General features: G+C 46.0%; 1 protein-coding gene across 2 annotated transcripts; it reads right to left on the bottom strand.

Annotated features, from left to right (window-relative positions):
- Positions 1 to 726: 726 nt before the first annotated feature.
- Positions 727 to 16,801, bottom strand: LOC136152343 (taurochenodeoxycholic 6 alpha-hydroxylase-like). 2 transcript variants are annotated; one of them, XM_065913634.1, is made up of 12 exons: positions 16,597 to 16,801; positions 13,836 to 13,977; positions 13,199 to 13,243; positions 12,618 to 12,745; positions 11,304 to 11,428; positions 10,790 to 10,944; positions 10,237 to 10,343; positions 9,962 to 10,152; positions 9,731 to 9,864; positions 3,480 to 3,544; positions 3,274 to 3,350; positions 727 to 957 (listed from the first exon to the last, which is right to left on the bottom strand). In XM_065913634.1, exons 1-12 carry the CDS (start codon positions 16,789 to 16,791, stop codon positions 762 to 764), a joined length of 1,560 nt encoding a protein of 519 aa, XP_065769706.1. In that variant the 5' UTR covers positions 16,792 to 16,801; the 3' UTR covers positions 727 to 761. The 2 variants fall into 2 exon arrangements, with proteins under 2 accessions (XP_065769706.1, XP_065769710.1); XM_065913638.1 differs by having other exon boundaries at positions 10,790 to 10,848.
- Positions 16,802 to 17,518: the final 717 nt, after the last annotated feature.

The following is a 17,518-nucleotide window of genomic DNA, read 5'->3' as shown; positions in this document are numbered from 1 at the left end:
ACATAGGGAGGAGGGCCCAGGAGCCACGGAATGCAAGGATTGCAGCTCTAGATGCAGAAAAGGCAAAGAGTGGGACTCTGTCCTAGATTCTTGGAGGGGGAGGCCCACCACCATCTTCCTTTTTCCAGGGAAATCCACTTCCGATTTCTCACTCCAGAGCCTTCAGAGAATAACTTTGTATTGTTCTAAGTCTCTAAGACATTCTGCACTGTGCTGTCAAGTCCAACTCTTTCCCATTCCATGAACTTCAATCCACCAGGCTCCTCTGTTCATGGGATATCCCAGGCAAGAATACTGGAGTGGGTTGCCATTTCCTTCTCCAAGGCATCTTCCTCCCCCAGATGTTGAGCTTGAGTCTCCGGTAGCTCCTGCATACCAGGTGCGTTCTTTACTCCATGAGCCATCAGAGAAGCCCCAAGTCCCTAAGCCAATGGTAAATGATTTTAGAAGCAAATGTACATGAATTCAGGGTCAGACAGGCAGACCGAAGTGGAGAAATACGAGAGAGAACAGGCAGACTGAAGGATGTCAGGTGATCAGGATTCAGGTGGACAGTGAGAGATACAGGGGGTCAGAGACAGATGGAGATATAAGCAGACAGGGAACATGGAGAAAGGTGAGAGGAGAAGGGCAGAAATTCTGCTGCTGGGCAGGAGGCAGGAGATGAGGCAAACTGGCAGGGGGCAGACAGAAGCAGGAAGTGGGCAAAGAGGCAAGGACAGGAGAGAGTGACAGCAAGATAGCATGGCAGGCAGGGGCCCTCAGAGCTTGTCCTTATCTCCATCTGGATCAGACAGCTTCCTGAGCTGCAAGTGAATCCCATTTTTGGATCTCAGCACCATGACTGGAGTGGGCACAGGGACCTTGAAGGGATCCGGTGACAGCTCAAAACGAAGCAAGGTCAGGGCCACGGCCACCTTCAACTCATTCATGGCAAACTGTTTTCCGATGCAGTTCCTGGGTTGGGAGATAAAAAGGAAGAAAGCAGAGGCTTCTAACCTGGGCTGAGCACAGGGATTCAGGGCTGTTCTCCACGTGGCCCAGCCCTGATTCCTTTCTTACTCATCACAATGACTTGGTATCCAAGACTTGGGTCAAACTCTTCCACCAACCTATGACAAATCCCACCTCTCTAAGGACTATCTCCTACCTCCTACTTCTGCTTTCAGCAGGAAATCCTGTTGGGGAGCATCAGTGCTGTAAGCCATAGGGTCAAGTCAAGTGGATCAAGAACTGCGAACTAGTACTTTATTCACTTGTCTACAGGCAACTCCTGGTTTCAGGTCAGCCCAGGGCACTGTATGGGGGCAGGGTGGACAGCCTCCTTGGACCTTACCACCTATGGTAGACAGACAGGATGCCCAGTTCCCAGAGATGACAAGACAGGATTGTGTAAGGAGTCAGAATGGCAACACGGAGGCTTCCAGGTGGGACATGGGTTAATGACTCTAACCAGCTGACCATTTGCCTACCAATTAATGTTCTGACGTCCTGTCCCCCTCAGCCCCTCAGTCAATCTATTTTTGGAACCTTCCCATTCTAATCCAGAAATGACCCTCCTAACCATCCCTTGGGCTCCTCATCTGGCCTTTTCAGCCTCAATTCATCCCCTCCCTCTAAAGCCACAGTAGCTCCAGGCCTATTGTATTCCACATCACAGGGAGGACACGTCCCAGTACCTCAGCTGCATCACAGCCCTCTCTGGATTCTTCCTCACTCACCTAGGGTCTGTCCAGCTCCTCCTTCTGACTCATGGACTGTTAAGGTCCCCTCCCCTCGCCTTTGCCATCCTCATGCTCATGGCTCAATCCAGTGACCACCACCCTCACCCCCTCTGCTGGCTGCACCTCTTCCCACTCGGGACCCTCATGGCACCATGGGTGTTAAACTAAGGACACATCACATCCAGTGCCCAGCACAGTGCCAGATCATGAATCCTTCCACAGTCTGCCCAGTGAATAAATGAGTGAAAGAGTGGATGTGTGAATGATGTCTGTCTTGAGTAGACATGTTGATATGTTGACAGTGAGCTCTGAGGGAGGACAGCATTATCATCCCTGTGTTCCCATCTTATAGCACAGGTCTTGGTACACAGCGACACACTTAATACATACTTTCATATTTAAACAATATTAATTGAAATGAAAACAACTCAAATGGAGTGAGAGAATAGTAAATATTCATTCTGACCCAAAACCAAGCTGCCTAGTCTCCCCTGTCCTCTAGTGGCAGCTGTATGATGTGCAGCCATGTCTATAAAGAAGGACTGGACCCTGGTGTAAACCAAATCCTAGAAGTAATTCAGGAAGACCATTTGCTTCAAACCTGTTCTGTGAATGTTGATTCACAGTTGAAAATTTTCTAGAACTGTAGAATCAGAAAAGCACTTGTTTCTGCCTAAGTCACAAAGTCACTGAAGTACTATTTCAGAGGAGGTTCTGTAACCTTTAAGATCTTCAGTTATTTAGGAGTATATCATCCAGGTTAATAGTTATTTCAAGTGTGCTTTATACTTTACATGCAAGGGACTTTAAAAATGCTTGTCAAATAAAAAATAGTCAGTTTTCTCCCAAAAGCTGATTTGATTGTCCTCCACTTTACTCTTTATCTTGCTAACATTAGACTCTGTAGACTCTGAGACTATGATATATAACTTCTGGTATTATATAAAGAATTTTGGCAACAGGAAAATATGGCATGATTATATTAATACGAAGTCAAAATTATGTCAGATGTACTGTAGAAATAGAGAACACTCTCATGACTGAAACTTATTCAAACAACAACTGTGACTGATCACAGACATGACTTGAAGCCTCGGGACATGGAAGGCAACTGGAATTCCAAATCCATGCAAACACGATAGATACAGTGAGAGGTGGACTGGTGAATTAAGCAGAAAGGCAGTAGGCTGACTAGTAATGTGGGAACAGAGGAAACCATCTTTTAAGGTGACTGAAATTGTCCAAACCAAACATGTGTAGTTTAGCTTTCAAGAAGACTTATAATGTTAAGATGTCATACTCCTAAAGTGAGGAAAACCCTGGATACTTTGGATCAGTCACTGACATGGAAATGAGGTCAATCCTTGTGGACATCAGGAGGTCAATGTCATTGTGGCGGGCCCTAAAGGTCTTCTCGTACATGGAGACCCTCCTTCTCAACACATCAACACACAAGGACAGAACTGCATGCACCACATACGAATGTAGACAGTCACACATATCAGGTAGCAACCAGTGACACCTACTTCCCCAGGTACAGAGGTCTCACCTAGATCCTCCTGAGAAGGGCAGGAAGGCATGGCTGTGTCGAGTAGAACCTGGTGCAAAACGGGATGGGTCAAACACCTGCAGAGAGAGCAATGGGGCTAGGACAGCAGGGTCAAACTCTTCACATCAATCCACAGAGCTGGAGCAGGAGCAGGAGTGGCTGGTGTGGAGAGAGCATCTCATCCCCTCCTCACACCACCAACTTGCCTCTGGGTTCAGCCACACGTTTGGGTTGTGATGAAGTCCATAAAAGGAGAGGGAGACTAAGATTCCTGTGGGGTAGAGAGGAGAGAGAGAAGCCTGATGGTCCCCATGGAGCAGGGGGAATATGTCTTCACAAAATTCCTGGGAGCCACCATGAGAGCACCCTCCATCACTCTGAATGAAATGATGTTCTTGCAAGACAGGTGGGCTGGGCTTGAAAAAGCACATGAGCTTTGTTAGGAGTAGGTGACCAGGACCCAGGATTGAGAAGTAAAAGAATTGGAGGCTTACAATTAGGAGTAGCTCAGGTGACAACTCACATTTATCAAGTGCCATCATGACCCTGGGGAATGTGCAATAACTCATTTAATCCTCACACAGCCCTCAAGGAAGGCAGTTCTATCCATATGAACCAATGAAGTGCCTGAACCTCAGAAAGATTAAGGGATGGGTCTATGATCACACAGCTAAGATGGGGCAGGGCTGGGACTCAGACCCACTGGAAGGTGAGTCCGTGGGTGGCCTCCAGCCATGGCAGGGCTCTCAGACTTCATCATCAGCTGCTTTCTGCCACCTGCCAGAGGACTTCTCAGAGACTGAACTATCTGACCCATGACAGTGGAGTCCCTAAGCTCCCTCCTTTACTTAGATCCATGTGGAAAAAGCATGCTTCCCCTGCTTCTGTCTGCTTTTCTCTTAAGTCTTCATGTTTCAAGGAATTAGAATTTTAGCTTCCATTTTAAGACCACATTCAAGGGTCAGCATTTGTTTATTGAGCTTTGTTGCATCCAAGTTCTGTGTCAGTCAATTTTTAATTGGATGTTACTAGCTGTACAATGTTGTGTGTGTGTGTGTGTGTGTGTGTGTGTGTGTGTGTGTGTGTGTGTGTGTGTATGGAGAAGGAAATAGCAACCCACTCCAGTATTCTTGCCTGGGAAATCTCATGGACAGTGGAGGCTGGAGGGCTAAGTCTGTGCTTAGTTGCTCAGTCATGTCTGACTCTTTGCGACACCATGAACTGTAGCTCACCAGGCTCCTCTGTGCATAGGGGTTCTCCAGGAAAGAATACTGGAATGGGCTGTCATGTCCTCCTCCAGGGGACCTTTGCAACCCAGGAATAGAACCGAGGTCTCCTGCATTGCAGGCAGATTCTTTACCAGCAGAGCTAGGGTCACCAAAGAGTAGGACATGACTCCGTGGCTAAACAACAACTATAGTTTCTGGTTCAAGACAGCAGAGGAGAAGGATGTGCACTCATCTCCTCCTGTATGAACACCAAAATTGGAACTAGCTGTTGAACAACCATCAATAGGAGGATGCTGGAACTTAATAAAAAAAGATAACCCACGACCAAAGACAAAGAAGAAGCTGCTGCAAGACAGTAGGAGGGGGTGCAATCATGATCAAATCAAATCCCATACCTGCCGGGTGGGTGACCCACAGACTGGAAAACAATAATACTGAAGAAGTTCTTGCATTATTGTAAAGGTTCTGAACCACAAGTCAGGCTCCTCAGCATGGACATCTGACAAAGGGACTGGGAATCTCTCTGGGGAGAGAAACTTGAGGGCCCAGAGGATATGATTACTGGCCTTCCAGAGGATTGAGGAAAACAGATTCCACACTTGGAGAGTTTAAACAGAAGCTTGCATGCATCAAGACCCAAAGAGGAGGAGCATTGACCCCACAGGGGACTAACCAAAACTACCTACTAATGTTGGAGGGCCTCCTGTGGAGACATGGGTCTTCAGGGGCTTACCACAGGGACAGGAGAACTGGAAAGTCCCCCTTGGCATAAACCCTCTTGGAATTCACCATTCACCCTACCATAGAGCCTGTAGACCCCAGGGCAGCATTGCCTCAGACCAAGTAACTACCAGGGAGGGAATGCAACCCCACTCATCAGCAGATAATTGAATTAACTGAGCAGGGCCCTGTCCACCAGAGTAAGATCCAGTTTTTCCATCACCAGTCCCATCAAGAAGCTTACACAAGTCTCTTAGCCCCATTCAACAGAAGGCAGGCAGAAGAAGCAAGACGAAGTACAGTCTCACAATGACTAAAACAAAAACCATATTACAGACAGTTAATCATGATGAAAAAGCAGAAAGTTATGTCCCAGATGAAGGGACAAGATAAAATTCCAGAAAAACAGCTAAATGAAGTGGAGATAGGCTACCTTTCAGAAAAAGAATTCAGAATAATGAAAGCGAAGATGATTCAGGATCTCATGAAAAGAAGGCAAAGATTGAGAAGATGTAAGAATCATTGACCAAAGACCTAGAACAACTAAAGAATAAACAAACAGAGATAAATAATACATTAGAAGGAATCAATAGCAGAATAACTGAGGCAGAAAAATGGAAAAATAACCTGGAGGACAGAATGGTGGAAATCACTGCTGCAGAACAGACCATAGAAAAAAGAATGAGAAGAAATGAAGAGAGCCTAAACAACATTTGCAGTGTAGGGGTCTCAGAATGAGAAGAGAGTGAGAAAGCACCAGGGGAAATATAAGAAGAAGTAATAGCTAACATGTTCCAGAACATGAGAAAGGAAATAGTCAACCAAGTCCAGGAAGCACAGAGAGTCCCAGAAAGGATAAATTTAAGGAGGAACACTCGGAAACACATAGTAATCAAATGGAGAAAGATTAAAGACAGAGATAAAATATTAAAAACAACAAGGGAAAAACAACAAATAACATACAAGGGAACTCCCATCAGGCTATCAGCTGACTTCTCAACAGAAATTCTGCAAGCCAGAATGGAACGGCATGATGTAGTTAAAGTGATGAATGGGAAGAACATACAACCAAGAATACTCTACCCAAAAGACACTTCTTCAGATTTCATGGAGATAAAAAAAGCTTTCCAGACCAGACAAGCAAAAGTTAATAGAATTCAGCACCACCAAACCAGCTTTACAACAAGTGCTAAAGGAACTTCTCTAGGTAGGAAACACAAGAGAAGGAAAAGACCTACAGAAAATAAATCCAAAACAATTAAGAAAATGGTAATAGAATCATACATATCAATAATTACCTTAAATGTAAATGGATTAAATGCACCAACCAAAAGACATAGACTGGCTGGGTGGATGAACACATGTGCATATATGCACTTCAACTTACCACATCACTCTGCTTACCACCCAAATTTTAGGTAATCATTTTAGTGTTGTTGCTGTTCAGTCACTCAGTCAGGTTCAACCCTTTGCCATCCCTAGAACTGTAGCACACCAGGCTTCCCTGTCCTACACCATCTCCTGGAGCTTGCTCAAACTCATGTCCATTGAGTCAGTGATGCCATCCAACCATCTTATCCTCTGTTGTCCCCCTCTCCTCCTGCCTTCAATCTTTCCCAGCATCAGAGTCTTTTCTAATGAGTCAGCTCTTCGCATCAGGTGGCCGAAGTACTGGAGCTTCAGCTTCAGCATTGGTCCTTCCAATGAGGAGTCAGGATTGATTTCCTTTAGGAATAATTGATGTGATCTCTTTGCAGTCCCAGGGACTCTCAAGAGTCTTCTCCAACACCAGAGTACAAAAGCATCTATTCTGCAGCTCTCAGTCTTCTTTTTGGTCTAGCTTTAACATCCATACATGACTACTGAAACAACCGTAGCTTTGACTAGATGGAACTTTGCCAGCAAATTAATGTCTCAACTTTTAAATATTATACAGTGGAAGTGACAAATAGATTCAAGGGATTAAATCTGATAGGAGAGTGCCTGAAGAAGTATGGACAAAGGTTTCTGACATTGTACAGGAGGCAGTGACCAAGACCAGTACCAAGAAAAAGAAATGCAAAAAGGCAAAATAGTTGTCTGAGAAGGTCTTACAAACTGCTGAGAGAAGCAGAAGACAAGCAGAAGGCAAAGAAGAAAAGAAAAGATATACCCATCTGAATGCAGAGTTCCAAAGAATAGTAAGGAGAGATAAGGAAGTCTTCCTTGGTGATCAGTGCAAAGAAATAGAGGAAAACAATAGAATGGAAAAGAACAGAGATCTCTTCAAGAAAATTAGAGATACCAAGGGAACATTACATGCAAAGATAGGCATAGTAAAGAACAGAAATGGCATGAACCTAAGAGAAGCAGAATATATTAAGAAATGTGGCAAGAATACACAAAAGAACTATACAAAAAAGATCTTAATGACCCAGATAACCAGGATAGTGTGATCACTCACCTAGAGCCAGACATCCTGGAGTGTGAAGTCAAGTGGACCTTAGGAAGCATCACTATGAATAAAGCTAGTGGAGGTGATGGAATTCCAGTTGAGCTATTTCAAATCCTAAAAGATGATGCTGTGAAAGTGCTACACTTAATATGCCAGCAAATTCGGAAAACCCAGCAGTGGCCACAGGACTGAAAAAGGTTAGTTTTCACTCTAATCCCAAAGAAATGCAATGCCAAAGAATGTTCAAACTACCACACAATTGCACTCATCTCACACACTGGCAAAGTAATGCTCAAAATTCTCCAAGCGAGTCTTCCACAGTATGTGAACCATGAACTTCCAGATGTTCAAGCTGGATTTAGAAAAGCCAGAGGAATCAGAGATCAAATTGCCAACATATGTTGGATCATAGAAAAAGCAAGAGAGTTCCAGAAAAACATCTACTTCTGCTTCATTGACTATACTAAAGCCTTTGACTATGTGGATCACAACAAACTGTGGAAAATTCTTCAAGAGATGAGAATACCAGACCACTTTACCTGCCTCTTGAGAAACCTGTAAGCAGGTCAAGAAGTAACAGTTAGAACCAGACATGGAACAACTGACTGGTTCCAAATTGGGAAAGGAGTTCAAGGCTGTATATTGTCACCCTGCTTACTTAACTTATATGCAGAGTACATCATGGGAAGTGCCAGGCTGGATGGAGCATAAGCTGGAATCAAGATTGCCAGGAAAAATATCAATAATCTCAGATATGCAGATGACACCACCCTTATGGCAGAAAACAAAGAGGAACTGAAGAACCTCCTGATGAAAGTGAAAGAGGTAAGTGGAAAAGTGGCTTAAAACTCAACATTCAGAAAACTAAGATCATGGCATCTGGTCCCATCACTTCTTGGCAAATAGATGGGGAAACAATGCAAACAGTGACAGACTTAATTTTCTTGGACTCCCAAGTCACTGCAGATGGTAAGTGCAGTGATGAAATTAAGAGACACTTGCTCTTTGGAAGAAAAGCTATGACCTATCAAGACAGCATATTAAAAAGCCAAGAAATCACTTTGAGACAAAGGTCCATATAGTCAAAGCTATGGTTTTTCCAGCAGTCATGTATGGAAGTGAGAGTTGGACCATAAAGAAAGCTGAGCACCGAAGAAATAATGCTTTTGAACTGTAGTGTTGGAGAAGACTCTTGAGAGTCCATTGGACATCAAGGAGATCCAAGCAGTCAATACTAAAGGAAATCAGTCCTGAATATTCATTGGAAGGACTGAAGCTGAAGCTCCAGTACTTTGTCCACCTGATGCAAAGACGTGACTCATTGGAAAAGACCCTTTTGCTGGGAAAGACGGATAGCAGAAGGAAAAGGGGATGACAGAGGATGTGATGGTTGGATGGCATCACTGACTCGATGGACATGAGTTTGAGTAATCTCTGGGAGTTGGTGATGGACAGGGAAGCCTGGCGTGTTGCATTCCATGGGGTTGCAAAGAGTCAGACACAACCGAGTGACTGAACTGAACTGATGTCTACATCCCCATTCCTTCTCTGAAAATGGGTTCATCAGTACTATTTTTGTAGATTCTCTATATATGTGTTAATATGTGATATTTGTTTTTCTGTTTCTGAGTTACTTCACTCTGTATAACTGGCTGCAGGTTCACCCACCTCACTGCAACACTCAGTTCCGTACTGTTTTATGACTGAGTGGTATTCCCTTGAGTTTATGGACCAGATCTTTATAATCCATTGATTTGTCAATGGACATCTAGTTTGCTTCCATGTCCTGGCTGTTGTAAATAATGCTGCAATGAACACTATGGTACACGTTCTTTTTGATTTCTGAGGTCTCAGGTTATATTCCCAGTAGCGGGATTGTTGGGTATATGGTAGTATTATTCCTAGATTTTAAAAGAAAAACATTTTTCAAAACTCATTGAAACTGCAGAGTAAATATTATGTTCTGGCAGAAAAGAATCAGAGCATACTGCAACTGGGAAAGCACATGTGGAATTCTGGTCTAACCATGTGGTCCTACAGAGTGCTTAGCTGAGTGGTGAGGTGAAGTTCATACCTGCAGGTAAGGAGCGTCCATCAGGGAAGGTGATGGGCTTGCTCAGCTCTCTGCCAATGGCTGGCACTGGTGGATAGAGTCTCAGTGCCTCCTTGATGCACATGGTGGTGTAGGGCATCTGGTCCAGATGGTCCCTGAAAGCAAGCCCATCTGAGAGCAGGCAGGACTGGACAAACAGGGGTTCTCTCTAGCTCAGGTGGAACAGGATTCTTCCATCTCCTGGACACTCACCAGGTGATGGAGGTGTCATCTCCCAGGAGGCTCTGGATCTCTTCCCTGCATCTCTGCTGATGCTTGGGGTGGGAGGCTAGAGCATAGAGTATCCAGGAGATGCCACTGGCTGTGGTGTCATGACCCTCGAACATGAATGTGTCCACTTCGGCACGGAGATCCTCATCAGACAAGCTGCTCCCATTCTCCATCTGTGGAGGCAGGGCCAGAGTGCAGGGTCTGCCCTTCCTGTGTGCTTCTGCCCAAAGGCTCAGGCCTCTCCTGCCCACACTCACTTTGGCAAAGAGGAGGATGTCCAGGAAGTCCAAGTGCCTCCTGCTCCTCATCTTCTCCAGCTCTCCCTCCTTCTGCAGGTGAGCCTTCCTCTCCTTGATCACTGCATCTGTCCCAGAACAGTGGTTCCCAGCCAGAGCTGAGGACTCTGGGGGCCCATATACAGCATCCCTATAGACCCATCTGCCCCTCAGGCCCAATCTGGATGCCAGGTGGATGAGGGTGAGGGTGGGACTGGGTGAGCATATCAGGACTGAGAGCTCCAGCATCATCTACTCCCAGCGGCAATCCCTGCGGTAACACAGCCCATGGAGGGTCTGTGTGAATCCTGCTGGGAGGGGGTCTCACTCAGTCATCACCAACCTGGTAACTCCTGTAATTCCCTACACAATACCTGACACCTTATCTCTGGGTTCCCAGCCCTGCAGCTGGCGGTCATGAGCCAGCTCCTGAAGAGGAAGCAGGAGTCTGGGCTCTGCCTGAGGGATTAAGGCCAGGCCCTTTCACATGTGCCTGATGAAGGTATGTCGAGCAGCACACGAGAAGGAGGAGAACCTGTGTGTTGATGCGTGAGCTGGCAGGCCTGGTGGTTCCTGCGGCCTTCACGGGTCAGCCTGTAGATGAAGTCATTCTGGTAGAAAGCATTCCTCACTCGGGAAAAGCTCATATAGCTGAGGTCCCTGATGGCCTGGATGTAGGACTGGGAGTTCCTGAAGGGAAAGGATTCAGAAGAGACTGGAGTTGAGGGAATCTCTGACCTACTGGGGCTCTGGGTCAAGGATTCCTCAGTCAGAGGGGACAGGCAGCACTGAGGTATTGTCATTTCTGTCTTAGCCTGAGGAGTCCCTCAGTATTTACAAGAGTCCTGAGGATCCGGTTTCTCCCTGCATAGGAAAGTGGGACTAATGATTGAATCAAGAATAATCTGGGTAGAATTTGACTGTGGTCCATGCCTCTGCAGAACTTACTTTTTGGGCTTAGAAGCATCCACACTGCCCTTACTGCCTCTCAGGAAAGTCCTTCCCAGCTGGTGAGAAAAGGACCCTGCTGTTGAAGAGGTGTCACTGACCTGTCCGTCTGGACGCTGCCCTGGTAGCTGAAGGCGCACTTCATGATGGTGTCCAGGGTCATCAAGGAGACATGTTCAAAGATCTCCAGATGTGAGTCCTGGCTGACAAGCTCCTCCCAGTTGTCCTGTGGAGGGATGGGGACTGACCCTACTCTGCTTCCCCAGAAGGCCTGGTTTTCTCTCTGTCTCTACATCTTCAGACGAAATTTCCTAATTTTCTAAGCAGACATGTTTTAGCAACTTAGGGCTGTAACACACATGTATACTGTGATTCCTATTTCTTTGAAGCGTTACTATAGTTGTATTCTCTTCTAATATCCTAGTTAATCATGAACGTTAGAAATAATTTATGATATTAACCAGCTGGCAGCTGAGCAGAAAGCATAGTTTCTCGGGGGAGAAAATTTTGTGTCCTGAAATCAGAACTGGACAAGTGATATCTAACACTACAAAGCAAATATTTCAAGGCAAGGAAAAGCTAAAGTGACTCTAATGGGGCTCTTAGAAGGGGCATGAACTACTCAATTCCTTTCATTCATTTAATGTTACCTAAGACCACGTAAAGGACTATGTCCTTTAACATTCAGAAAACTAAGATCATGGCATCTGGTCCCATCACCTCATGGGAAATAGATGGGGAGACAGTGGAACAGTGTCAGATATTGTTTTGGGGGACTCCAAAATCACTGCAGATGGTGACTGTAGTCATGAAATTAAAAGACGATTACTTCTTAGAAGGAAAGTTATGACCAACTTAGATAGCATATTAAAAAGCAGAGACATTACTTTGCCAACAAAGGTCCATCTGGTCAAGGCTATGTTTTTTCCAGTGGTCATGTATGGACGTGAGAGTTGGACTGTGAAGAAAGCTGAGTGCCGAAAAAGTGATGCTTTTGAACTATAGTGTTGGAGAAGACTCTTGAGAGTCCCTTGGACGGCAAGGAGATCCTGAATGACATCCTGGGATATCCACTCTGCCACCGAATCTGCCATTGCCCAGGCCAGCCAGGACCAATTTGCACTGACCTCCTTGATCTATTCCCTGTGTTCAGACATGGAGATGGGAAACATGTGGACCCTGAATACACCATGGCCCTGATTTCTCTTGGTGAGGAGAAAATTATGGATCCAAGCTGGTGCCTAGATGTTCCTCTGTCCCACCTAGCTTTAATGAATGCTGTCTCATACTAAGTCGAGAATGCATCATTCCATGGGGCTCTATTCAATGGATGTCTGAGGGACATAAGTGTCTGATAGTGGACTTTGTCAGCTGTGCTGGATTTTAGTGCTTACAATGACAAGTGATGGACTCACCAGCATCACTCGGACAGAGTCGGCCATGAGTCCCACATAGGGCTTCAGGATGTCATAGTGGAAGGCTGGGGTCAGCATCCGCCGGTGCTGGAACCACGTCTGCCCCTCCAAAAGCAGCAAACCTTTCCCTGAACCACAGATGGGTGTGTATGGGCATTGGGGAGAGTGGGGCCAACTTGGGAGGAACCAAGGGTGTCAGGAGAAGGCTCATCATAGGCAGGGGTGGGAAAGCCCAGTATGTTTCAGGGATGTGAATTTACAATATGTCTGTCCATAGGATGTGATTATGAGAGCAGTGAGATAGAGGTTGAAAAAGAGTAGGCAGACAGGTGATAGAAGGACTTATCGAAAAGTTGGGCTGGGAACATTAGTAAAGACTGAGAAGTTATGAAGAAGAGGCTTAGCTAAAAGGAGGGCTACAGCACCATTATAAAGGCTGAGGGTTTTATTAGGAGAAGAGAAATGAGGTTTGATTCAGAGATAAGGGTGCCTGGCACCTATTGTTCTCCATTTATGCAAAGAGACCACTCTTGGTTAACCTAAGTGGTGGGTGGTCTGCAGTTGTATTTAAATGTACTTACCAATCCAGGGAGTCAAGTATTTGTAGGTTCTATGAGGCTTTGGGTCTGAAAGGTATAGAAAGAATGTGGATGGCAACAAACTCTGCAAGGAGCCTCCAGAGCAGCTGAAGTCTAGACCACGGACTCCCTTCCTTGCTTGGTTCTTGTCAGATGACAACATTTCTGAAGCCACAGCACTCTTGCCTCCCATCCCTGACTCTCTCTGTCCTGATAGTCATTGTGGTCCCAGGAAGGTAGACTCGGTGCTTCAGAGCAGAACACCCACAGGACTAAGATGGTGAATTGCCCTGAAACAAACTCAGTTCATTACCAGAGAATAAGACAGAACCTGTGATTTTTCTACAGCGTGTGGTCATCTGGCCATTGTCAGATGACCCAGAAGAGGCAACAATGAGAGGTGCCCCACCTAGATCAGTGTGGACAGGGAACTGTCTTCCAGTTCTGGGATCATCTCAATTTGTTTATAAAAAGTAAAAAGTAAGACATAAAAGAGAAACCCTCGTCTGGCTTGTGGTTGGGAGGGTGTTTGGAGGAGTTCAGGCCTTGATGTCTAAAGTGTCAGTCTCTTGTGGAATTTCACACCCAGGGACATGTACTCAAAAGGAAGATTGTCTCCAGCTGAGGGTTTCCTTCTCACCTGATCTCCCCAGGACCATCTTCATGTAGTCAGGGTCATAGACCAACACAAAGGCCCTTGTGCCCCACAGCCAGCGAACACAGGCACTCGGGTATTTCTCTAGCCTCTTCAGTAGGAGTGGCAGCTCACTCTCCTCTTGGTACTGTCACCAAGGGAAAGACAAGTCAATGATGCCTTTCTTTTAGTTCTGGAGCTGAAGTCAGGGTGAAGGGCTGGAAAGGTGCCAGGAAATCATTCTGGATCCATCAGCAGAACTACGAGTTTAGAACTATTCCTTCTGACCTGGAATCTCATCCAACCTTGCAGAATGTCCATCACTGTCCTAAGATCAGATTCTGTCCCATGTCGGGTAGAGGTATGGGCCAACACTACAAATTGCCTACAGAAACTTAATCAAAGATAATTATTTGGTTTATGAAAATTTTGGAAATCATTTGTACACAATGACATAATTGTTTGAACAACTGATGATGTTTGGAATGTATATAGCTAAGTGGAAAAAAATTAAATACCACATTGTATGTATATATTATTATTTTTCATATTGAGTGTGTGCACAGTTGTAGGACAGATTCTGAGTGTACACATATGAGAATGGTATTGAAATAAGGTTTTGATATGTGGATTTTTAATCTCATTTTCATTGACTTACTGTCAGAAACTTTGGTACACTTCCCACTGCTTAGAGGAATATTTGTAACATCATTATGGACCACTAAGGCGTTTCCTTTCTGGTTCTACTGTCTCTACTCTTGCCCTGATGAGGTGGCGATTTCACAGGATGCTCTGCTCTGCCTTCAAGATGCTGCCTGTGCTCCTTGCACTGGCTCCACCTGCTCATCTTCCAGGTCTTTGCCCACGTTCTTCCCTCTACCTGGTGGCCTGTTCTCTGTGCCACAGAACAACTGCCTTTCCTCAACTTTGGAGACTCAGTTTGTTTTGTCACCTCTGGATTTCTCATCAACAGTTGGCCCCAGGTGTGTTTCATGCAGTCAAATTGTCATTTCAATGACTCTGTGTAACTCAGAGCAACCTTCTGCCCCTTTGGTATCTGATCTCCACCTACATTCTTCTGCCGTCAAAACTCCCCAGCTTTGAGGCAACTTGTACTGTGGGTCACGTTCCTTCACTGATCCTCTGTTTACTGAGCATTTACTTTGTGCCAGGTATGGATTTAAGTTACTAAATTAGGATGCTGTTCTAGATGCTCATCTGTTTGGACCCTGCAGGCTAGTGGGGGAGACTGAGAGGTTAAGCGGCCAAAACAGGAGTGGGTCATGAATGTGTGATGGAGGGAAGACAAAGCCTGTGGGGAAGCTTTGAGGAAGAGGGTCTAACTCAGACCTGGGTGTTAGAAAAGTCTTCTTCCTGCACTTGCTCATTGTTTGACTCATAAATTACCAAGATGCTTTCAAGATAGAAAAATGAACCAGAGGCAGGCTTTCCAGAAGAAGCTCATATCTACGATCTTGCAGAGAGAAATAGCTGAATCCAGTTACCACTGACTAGTGAGGAAGACATCCAAGGGAAAAAGAGTTGTCCTCTCCTCTCCTGGAAGACCCAGGATGAAAATGACTTGGGCCTGGGGCTTGTGAGAAAGTCATGTGAGGAATGAGATCACTGCAGGGAGAAGGCACATGGGAGCCACGTCCCAGAGGCTGGAATGCACAGGCCGGGGAGGAGGACCTTGAGTGACCTGGGGTGCAGGAGATTAGGAAGGAGAGGGGAGAGAGGTACTGGGCCAGCCCACAAGGAGCTTGGGCTGCTTCTGGTACTTGTCCTTGTCTCCACTATGCTCTAATCATACTGCTGACAAAGAAAGGCCTCAGATCTTTTCAACCTGTGATTGTCTCCTAACACTTGTTTAAGCCACAAACCCTTGGTGAGCCATTTCCACGTGGCCCCTGACTTTGCTCTGAGCTCCCCCCACCTCCAGGCAAGTGCTGCCCCTCCCAGCCTGCAAGCTGCTGCTTTCCCTCTTTGCTGTCCCTTCACACAATGGACTGACACCCCTCTGTGCAGGCTGGGCTGGGTGCTGACGGTGAGGGGGATTACAGGCTCAGTGCCAAGAGCTCACAGTCCAGAGAGAGGACACCAGGCAGGCAGTACCCCTCACCTGACCCCATCCTGGGAAACTGTTCCTGCATGCCAACAACGTGTCAGGAATTAAGCCATGTAATTACACGTCTGGAAAAATCCCTCAGTCCTAAGAAATCAAGCCAGTTTTTTTTAATACCTGACATAACATGACCCAGGAGGTGAGCCTCTTTTCTGTGACCTGCACTGTCTTAGATTCCTGTCTATTGTCTCTACACACAGTGAACCCACAGGGCTGATCCATCAGACTGACGTCTGTGCTCCCAGGCAAGCTCAGGGCCAGGCAGGGAGCATGCAATTGAGTGATGAGCAGGGAAGCATCTAGAAGCCTGTTCTGTGAGGACAGTTGAAGCTCCTCTGCCTGGAGAGCAGGGAGAGTCGATAAGGAGCAGCCATTGTCCTCAAAGGGCAGGGTTTCCAGGACAGCCTGAGATCTCCCTGAGGAAGGAGTGTCTGGCAGAACCGAGGGCATCAGCACAGGGCCTGGGAGGAGTGAGCCCCCAGGACTGGGTGAGGAGCCTGGATCTAAGATATAAGCTGTGTGACTTCATGGGGCCATGTGCTGGTCACACAAGAAGGCTTTGTCCCATGGACTAACTGACCATGACCATCCCTTACCCCAGCCCTCCCGGCCCTCCCACTCCCCCATCCTGCCCTATCCTACCTCTTTCTTGTGTCCATAGAACCAGTGGGAAGGAGGACACGGGAACTGATGAAGGGCTTTGAGCAGCCACTGTCTGCGCAGATAGAACTGTGCCAGCTTGAGCAGAAGCAGAACCAGGCCGAGCAGGGAGACCACCTGCAGGAGCCCAGAGACCCCGCCCAGGGCTCTCGTGGGACTCAGCACATAGACACTCATGGTGCAATGGCTTCTGGATCGCTGACTGTCCCTGACTGTGGCTGACCTTCCTGGAGCACCTAGCTAGGTCTGGGAGAATTTCCCCGCCCACATGGGGGAGGGCAAAGGTGAAGACAGATCTCACACCTGGGCCTTCAGAGTTTTTTTGTGTGTTAGTGTTTGGTTTTATTTAATGTAATCTCTCTTATGTTACAAAATGTAAAGAATAAAAAAGAGAAGATAGTACTTATAACGTGAAGGGGGAGTTTGGGTTGTTCCAGGATCCTGCAAACTATCACATGCTTATATATATTTTTAAATAATCAGACAATTTGAAATAAAACAGAAAAGTAAATGTTTTTTAAAGTTTCCTGATGGCTGCGTTCCCTCGATGTTCACCTGAAACTATCATATATTGTTAACTATGTTCCAGTACAAAATTGGGCTGGTAGTTCAAACAGTAAAGAATCTGCCTGCAATGGAGGAGAACCAGGGTTCGATCCATGGGTAGGGAAGATTCCCTGAAGAAGGGAATGACAACTCACTCCACTATTCTTGCCTGGAGAGTTCCATGGACAGAGGAGCCTGACAGCCTGACAGCGTATCTATAGATATCTATAAATAGATATCTAAGAGGATAAGATGTCAGAGGAGCCTGATGTCTAGACATCTATCAATGTCTATAGACATCTATCCTCTTAAATTTTTAAATGTGTAATACAGTACTATTTTCCATCCCCAAACAAAT

Source organism: Muntiacus reevesi, chromosome 1, assembly GCF_963930625.1.
Source record: "Muntiacus reevesi chromosome 1, mMunRee1.1, whole genome shotgun sequence".
NCBI lineage: Eukaryota > Metazoa > Chordata > Mammalia > Artiodactyla > Cervidae > Muntiacus > Muntiacus reevesi.
This window is presented reverse-complemented; position numbering and strand designations above follow the sequence as displayed.

Bases quoted from the DNA above. Each gene is read 5' to 3' on its own strand.
- LOC136152343 (XM_065913634.1), bottom strand. From the start codon at position 16,791: ATGAGTGTCTATGTGCTGAGTCCCACGAGAGCCCTGGGCGGGGTCTCT. The intron at 10,153-10,236 runs GTGAGTGTGGGC...CTGCCTCCACAG, and splicing joins ACATCCTCCTCTTTGCCAAA to ATGGAGAATGGGAGCAGCTT. The intron at 9,865-9,961 runs GTGAGTGTCCAG...GCTTGCTTTCAG, and splicing joins GATGACACCTCCATCACCTG to GGACCATCTGGACCAGATGC.